We start from the raw sequence: 8,420 nt of genomic DNA on the forward strand, positions 1-8,420 counted from the left end.
TCACATTTAAACGTAATAGAGAGCTAGTGGGAACCTGCCGTGTAGCACAAGGAGCTCAGTCTGGTGCTCTGTCATGACCTAGATGGGTGGGACAGAGGTGGGGTGGAAGGGAGGTCCAAGAGGGAGGGGATATGTATACCACATATAGCTAATTTACTTCGCTGTAGAGCAGAAAGTAACAGGACATTGTAAAGAAATTATACTCCAATAAAAAAAATAATAGCTATCATTATGTATTGAATGGATAAATAACAAAGTCCCACTGTATAGCACAGGGAACTATATTCAGTTTCCTATGATAAACCATAATGGAAAAGAATATATAGAAAAGAATCAGGGACCCACCGCAGACCTGCCGACGGCCCGCGGATCTGCCATCCTTTCCAGTGCGCCATGTCTGGTTCATCCAGCGTCGCGGCTATGAAAAAAGTGGTTCAACAACTCCGGCTGGAGGCCGGGCTCAATCGGGTGAAGGTTTCCCAGGCAGCTGCAGATTTGAAACAGTTCTGTCTGCAGAATGCTCAACATGACCCTCTGCTGACTGGAGTATCTTCAAGTACAAATCCCTTCAGGCCCCAGAAAGTCTGTTCCTTTTTGTAGTAAGATGAATCTTGACAAGGTTTTCCAAACCACTTTTCATAAACCAGTGAATATTCAAAGGAAAGCTAAATTTGAAGCCTGTACAAAAGCCTCTCTGTAACGTGCCATACTACACAAACTTCTACTTTTGTCAGTCCTTAATGTCTACCTCTCTGAATATTCTTAATTTTCTGTTTCACAAGGGTAATTATTTTATACACACTGATGGCAGCATACAATAAAATACTTAGTATAAAAAAAAAAAAAAAGAATATATAGAAAAGAATCAGTTCAGTTCAGTCGCTCAGTTGTGTCCAACTCTTTGTGACCCCGTGGACTGCAGCATGCCAGGCCTCCCTGCCCATCACCAACTCCTGAAGCTTGCTCAAACTCATGTCCATCGAGTCGGTGATGCCGTCCAACCATCTCATCCTCTGTGATCCCCTTCTCCTCCTGCCTTCAATCTTTCCCAGCATCAGGGTCTTTTCCAAGGAGTCGATTCTTTGCATCTGGTGGCCAAAGTATTGGAGCTTCAGCTTCAGCATCAGTCCTTCCAATGAATGAATATTCAGGACTGATTTCCTTGAGGATTGACTAGTTGGATTTCCTTGCAGTCCAAGGGACTCTCAAGAGTTTTCTCCAACACCACATTTCAAAAGCATCAGTTCTTTGGCACTCAGCTTTCTTTATAGTCCAACTCTCACATCGATACCATAGCTTTGACTAGATGGACCTTTGTTGGCAAAGTAATGTCTCTGCTTTTTATTATGTTGTCTAGGTTTGTCATAGCTTTTCTCCAAGGAGCAAACATCTTTTAATTTCATGGCTGCAGTCACCATCTGCAGTGATTTTGGAGCCCCCAAAAATAAAGTCTGTCACTCTTTCCATTGTTTTCCCATCTATTTGCCATGAAGTGATGGAATCGGATGCCATGATCATAGTTTTTTGAATGTTGAGCTTTAAGCCAACTTTTTCACTCTCCTCTTTCATTTTCACCAAGAGGCTCTTTAGTTCTTCTTCGCTTTCTTGCCATAAGGGTGGTGTCATCTGAGTATCTGAGGTTATTGATATTTCTCCTGGCAATCTAGATTCCAGCTTGTGCTTCATCCAGCCTGGCATTTCGCATGATGTACTCTGCATAGAAGTTAAATAAGCAGGGTGACAATATACAGGCTTGATGTACTCCTTTCCCAATTTGGAACCAGTCTGTTGTTCCATGTCTGGTTCTAACTGCTGCTTCTTGACCTGCATACAGATTTCTCAGGAGGTAGGTAAGGTGGTCTTATATTCCCATCTCTATAGGAAAGAATATACATACATATATATAACTGAATCACTTTGCTGTACAGCAGAAATTAACACAACATTGTAAATCAACTATATTTTCATGTTTAAAAATAGTTGTTGGGCTTCCCTGGTGGCTCAGTGGTAAAGAATCTGCCTGCCAATGTAGGAGACTTGGGTTTGATCCTTGTCAGGGAAGATCCCGCATGCCTTGGAGCCACTAAGCCCGAGAGCTGCAATTAGTGAAGGCTGCATGCCCTAGAGCCTATGTTCCCCAAAAAGAGAAGCCACCACAATGAGAAGCCCAGAGCACCCGAGCACTGAAACCAGAGAGTAGGCCCTACTTGCCACAACTAGAGAAAAGCCCACACGACAATGAAGACCTAGCGCAGCCAAAAATAAATAATAAATAAAATTATATGAATAAAGTAAAAATAGCTGTTGCTGACAGTAGCACCAAGCATTGTGACTAAGAAATCCGAAAAGAAGCAGAGGTCAGCAAGGACTAAAGGGCTGTGTACATACCCAGGAGGTACCTACGAGGACGGGGAAGTGACCCGGGAACACCCCTTCTCAGTAAACACGGCCCTGATCACTGGGTGAGAGGTGTCGGACTCTTGACCGGTTATGTAAGCTCAGGATCCATCTCCTGATGCCTGGCCTGCTGGGTGGGGGTCTGAAAAGGCTCAGAAGACAAAAATCTAGCTCCAGAGTTCCCCTTTGAGGTCACCTAGCACATGGTCAGGCTTCCTGAGAAAGGCCTCAGCGACACATTCCAGAAATGGGACTTTTGCCTGTCCTTCAGGAAACCCCCAGAGGCCCCGTCTGTGGCTTCGAATTGACTTTGCACAAAAGGAATTCAACTGGACTCCATTTCCAGGGTGGCTCTGTGCCATACACTTTCCCCACATAGTTTGTGTAACTGTGCAAAGGTGTCATTATCTTCATTTTATGGGTGAGGACACTGAAAGAGGTTAATAACTTACTGGAAGCAATAGGGCTGGGATTTGAACCCAGGTCACTTAAAACAAAAGGAAGGCCCCAGGAACTGTGTGCTCATGACGCATCTTGAGATACATGTGGCAGGCAGAGAAGGAAAAGTTAAAGAGGCTAAATTCTTTTCTTTCTTTTTTCTTTTTTTTTCTGGCTGTGCCCCTTGCAGGATCTTAGTTCTCCAACCAGGGACTGAATTCAGGCCCTTGGCAGTGAAAGCATGGAGTCCTAACACTGGACCACCAAGAAATTCCCCAAATTCCTGAATCTTACCGTCCATGTGGGGAACTGGCGTGGAATAATCACATCATCCTTTCTCTAAAATCTAGGCTCCCCATTATCTTTATCATAAAGCACAATACATCATTAACATGGCCTGCAAGGTCCTCCTGCCTACCTTTCTAGCCCTCCCCCTGCCTCTCATAGATCCTGGATGCCTATCTCAGTTTACAATTTCCTCTCTACCAACTCTCCTCTGCCCTGGCTGACTTCTACCCATTGCTTGGACTCAGGCTTACACGCCACTTCCTTACCAAAGTCTGCCCTGACCACATGCACCAGGTCGGGCCCCTCTGGGTTCTCACTGCTCCCTCGACTCCTCTTGACCCCAGGTGTACCACAGCTCTCCCATCGCTTGGGCCACAGTCACAGAGCAGATGGCGTGATAAATATCTGTGAATGAAAAATGAATCAATGAAGTGCTTGGCAGACCTTGGAAGGCTGGGGGCGGGAGCAGACAGAGGGCGAAGCTGGCAACGCTGCTGGCCTGACCTGCAGGTTGTATTAATGACATTACTGCAAGGGCAGGGCCAGTGCCCAGAGCTGGGAATATAGGCTGAAGTTTGGACTTTGTCCCATCAGCGATCTAGAATCCTGGGCTGAGGGCTGATGGGAGCCAAAGTCCTGGTTTAAGAATATAAGCCTGGTCTTGAAGCTGTAGGGGAAGATGGGCAGTCTGGGGAAGACCACTCATGGGTCTCTGAACACAGTGGAAATGAGGCCCAGCTGCTGGGAAGGCTCTCATGTTTCAATCTGGGAATGTGGCCTGACTTTCCACCGTGTCGGGTCAGTCGTTGGGCCTTGGTCTTCACACACTAACTAATCAAATCTGCACAACAACCCCAGGAGGCAGGGACTGCTCTGGCCCCATTGAACAGATGGGAAAACTAAGACTTAGAGATATTGAGTAACCTGCCCCAAGTCACACAAAGACTCATCACTGTTGCCTTAATCAAGCTGCTATATTACAGCTTTAGTTCAGCTGAGTCTCTCAGTCGTGTCCAACTCTTTGTGACCCCATGGACTGCAGCATGCCAGGCCTCCCTGTCCATCACCAACTCCCGAAACTTGCTCAAACTCATGTCTATCGAGTCGGTGATGCCATCCAGTCATCTCATCCTCTGTTGTCCACTTCTCCTCCTGCCTTCAATCTTTCCCAGCATCAGGGTCTTTTCCAAGGAGTCAGCTCTTCGCATCAGGTGCCAAAGTATGAAGTTTCAACTTCAGCATCAGTCCTTCCAATGAATGTTCAGGACTGATTTCCTTTAGGATTGACTGGCTGGATCTCCTTGCAGTCCAAGGGACTCTCGAGTCTTCTCCAACACCACAGTATTACAGCTTACTCAGGGGCTTCTCCCATGGCTCAGATGGCAAAGAATCTGCCTGCAATGCAGGAGACCCAGCTTCAGGCCCTGGGTCAGGAAGATCCCCTGGAGAAGGGAATGGCAGCCCACTCCAAAATTCTTGCCTGGAGAATTTAATGGACAGGGGAGCCTGGCGGGCTACAGTCCATGAAGTCACAAAGAGTCGGACACCACTAAGTGACTAACACATGCACACACAGCTTACTCAGATGTGGGGGACCTAAACCATGCAGAATTGTACCATGTAATATGGTAGTCATTAGCCACCTGTGGCTATCTAAATTTTTAAATTAAATGGAGTTTAAAATTCAATTTCTCAGTCATGTTAGCTACATTTTTAAGTGCTCAGTAGCCACATGTGCCTAGTGGTTAGCATGCTGAATAGAGACAGAACATTTTCATCATTGCAGAAAGTTCTGTTAATAGTGCTTGTCTAGACCATGGAGGGGCTTCCTAGGTGGCACAGTAGTCAAGAATCAACTTGGAATGCAGGAGATGCAAGAGACATGGGTTAGATCCCTGGGTGGGGAAGATCCCCTGGGGTAGGAAATGGCAATCTGCTCTGGTATTCTTGCCTGAAAAATTTCATGGACAGAGGAGCCTGGCAGGCCACAGTCCACGGGGTTAGACATTACTGAGCCACTGAGCACACACAAGCACAGACCGTGGAGGCGGATGGATCGACAGAGACCACTTAAATCAAGACTCTTATTTAGCAGATAGTGAAAGAGGGGTCAGGGACGCGATCAAAGTCATACAGTGAATCAGTGACAGAGGTGGAACTCAAAACCCGGGCTCCTGACTCCTAATTCAGTGCTCTCTCCACTCAAGTAGGTTGATTCTTATCTCTTAACTGGGATTTGGTAAGAGCTGCTGTGAGACAAACTGACACCACAAAGTCCAACGACCACTGATGAAGTGGAAATAATACTTTAACGTATATAATAGAGGTTGATATCCACAATATGTAATAAGCTACTATGAATAAATAATGAAAAGGTGACTCAAATTTTTTAAAGTGGACAAAGGACATAGTCAGGCAATTTACAGAAATTCAAAGTGAAAAAAAAAAGATACTAGTGAAAGAAATGCAAGCACAGTAGTAGAGGGTTTTTTGTTTTGTTTTCCAAACAGATTGGTAAAGATGGAGAAAGTATGGAATGGGCACTGTCTTACACCACTGGTGAGAGTATAAATGGGCTCAGCCTTTTTGGCAGTTTGGCAGCATCTCTCAACAGCAAATATGCAAATACCCTTTGACTCAGTAATCGTTGGGGTGGAACCCAGGGCCGCCTGACTCCAGATCTCATGTTCTGAACCATGATTAGTCTCCATGACTGATGGTCAGGCTTGGTTTGGGAAGGACAGAGTTGGCTGATCAACAGGGGGGACTTGTGGACTTGGCCATGGGAGGTTTAAGTAGGACAGATCACCATGGGTGAGTTCTCTGGGGCCTTTATCTTTTTCTGTGACTGGCTCAGATATTAGCAAGGAGCGTAAAATGAATCGATACACCCCTGGTCAGCTGCTGGGGTGGCTCAGCTGCCATTCCAGTTCTGCAAATAATTGGAGCCCAGTCACCGGTGAATCAGCACCGACCGCCCTTGGCAAGCAGCGCTGGGAAAATGGCTTGGCGTGGCACTCCACGCTGGCTGTCAGGTGACCGAGAGAGCAAGCCAGCTGGGCAGATGCCCTCAGGGTGATTTGGGCAAGTGACATTTTCCACCTCGACCTCAGTTTCCCCTTTCTTTCTTCCTCTCATCTTCTCTTCTTCTGCTCCTTAGTTTTTTCCTCCCCGCCTCCCACCTCCCTTCAAATGAGTGCCAAGTAGGCACCCGTTGTTGTGATGGAAAACAGAAGGCAGAGGCCTCATTTTCTCTGTACACAGCTTGGTAACTTGGGGGCACAGAGCAGGGAGAGAGCACTGTGCCTGATGTGGGGGAATGGGGTGGGAGAGGAGGCTTGAGCTGACACCTGACACTTATTAGTAGTGGCTGTCACCAGCTGGGGAAGAGGACAAGGTCAGGACCTTTGGGCAGAGCTACAGGGGCCTGAGGGGGGCAGGCAGGGAAAGGCTGAGCAGTTGATTCTGGAGGGGCCTGAGTGCCTGGCTAAGAAACTTTATTTTTTTCCAAGAACTTTTGACTTTATCCAGACCGTGATGGAGAAGCATGGAAGGTCTTCTGTTAATATCCTTATAAAAATGAACATCCTTATAATTATACTGTATTAAATTATAAAATAAATCTATCTTATTACAAAAAACAAACAATATCCCAGAATATTCATTAAAATAAACATTTTCCCCCAAACACTCTCCATAGTTGGAAGCTTCTGATAACAATTTAGTGTATCCTTTGAGGTTCTTTTCCATGCTGTGGTCAGTCACTCAGTTGTGTCCAGCTCTTTGCTACACTGTGGACTATAGCCCACCAGGCTCGTCTGTCCATGGGATCCTCCAGGCAAGGATACTGGAGTGGGTTGCCATGCCTTCCTCCAGGGCATCTTCCTGACCCAGAGATCGAACCCTTGTCTCCTGTGTCATCTGTGTTGTAGGCAGATCCTTTACCTGCTGACTCATTGGGGAAGCCCCATTCTTTTCTAGCACACATAAAAAACAAGGTGTGTGCTCAGTCATGTCCAACTCTTAGCGACCCCATGGACTATAACTCACCAGGCTCCTGTGTCCGTGGAATTTTCCAGGAAAGAGTATTTAAGTTGGCTGTCATTTCCTACTCCAGGGGATCTTCCTGACCCTGGGATAGAACCCACTCTCTTGAATCTCCGGCATTGGCAGGTGAATTCCCACTGCACCACCTGGGAAGCCCCATAAATATGTCCATTTTCCTTGACAAAAGTAATCTCATCCTTTACATAGCTTTACAAACACATCCCCTGTGTTTACTTTGCCACAATAGAGTGGGTATCTTCCCCTTGGCACACACATCTCCAGCATCCTTCTCAACAGCTGAGAGCATCTCACTGATGATGCTTCCCTTCATTCCACAAATATGTATGTATTTAACCCTACTAGGTACCAAGTATTGTCCCAGGAGCTGAGGATGGAGCAAAGCACAAAACACATTGCCTTCTCTCAAGGCCTCCCTCTTCCTACTGCCAGACATCAGGTTGCTTCCAATATTTTTGTGTAATATATAAGGCTGCAAGGCCATCTTGTATATCTAATTGAATGCATATGTGAGTATTGCTTTGGGTAACTTTATTTTTTTAATATTTATTTTTATTTATTTATTTGACTGTGCTGGGTCTTAGTCCTGGCACTTGGGATCTTTAGTTGCAACATGTGGTATCTTGTTTCCTGACCAGGGATAGAACCCAGGCACCCTGCAATGGGAGCTTGGTGTCTTAGTCACTGGACCACCAAGGAAATCCCTGGGCAACTTACTGACTTGTGCACATTGAATTTTGATAGTTATTGATGACACTGAGGAGTTTAAAGTATGAGGTGACAAGGTTAAATCTTTAGCCATCCATCTACTCATCTATCCATGTAGCTATCCATTCATATATGGGGCTTCCCAGGTGGCTGGGTGGTAAAGAATCCACCTGCCAATGTAGGAGACTCAAGAGACATGGGCTTGATCCCTGGGTCGGGAAGACTACCTGGAATAGGAAATGACAACCCACTCCAGTACTCTTGCCTAGAAAAATCCCATGGACAGAGGAGCCTGGTGGGCTGCAGTCCATGGGGTCGAAAAAGAGTCAGACACAGCTAAGCAACTGAGCATGCACATCCATTCAAATATACACACATACATCATGTATATATGCATCTATCTATGCATCAATTCCTTAGGCAACCATTTACTGAGTGTCTATCATGTGACAGGCCATGAACTGGATGTGGGGACACCATGAGTGAGGTGTCTTGACCCTGTGAGGCTCATGCTGTAATGAGAG

General features: G+C 46.0%; 1 protein-coding gene across 1 annotated transcript; it reads left to right on the forward strand.

Annotated features, from left to right (window-relative positions):
* Positions 1-326: 326 nt before the first annotated feature.
* Positions 327-814, forward strand: LOC133065404 (guanine nucleotide-binding protein G(I)/G(S)/G(O) subunit gamma-5). Its single transcript, XM_061156173.1, has one exon. The coding sequence runs from the start codon at positions 394-396 to the stop codon at positions 598-600; it is 207 nt and encodes a 68-aa protein (XP_061012156.1). The 5' UTR covers positions 327-393; the 3' UTR covers positions 601-814.
* The last annotated feature ends 7,606 nt before the right edge of the window (positions 815-8,420 follow it).

Source organism: Dama dama, chromosome 11 (genome assembly GCF_033118175.1).
Source record: "Dama dama isolate Ldn47 chromosome 11, ASM3311817v1, whole genome shotgun sequence".
NCBI lineage: Eukaryota > Metazoa > Chordata > Mammalia > Artiodactyla > Cervidae > Dama > Dama dama.

What these genes read in the sequence shown, in the direction of transcription:
- LOC133065404 (XM_061156173.1), top strand. Translation starts at nt 394, where the DNA reads ATGTCTGGTTCATCCAGCGTCGCGGCTATGAAAAAAGTGGTTCAACAA.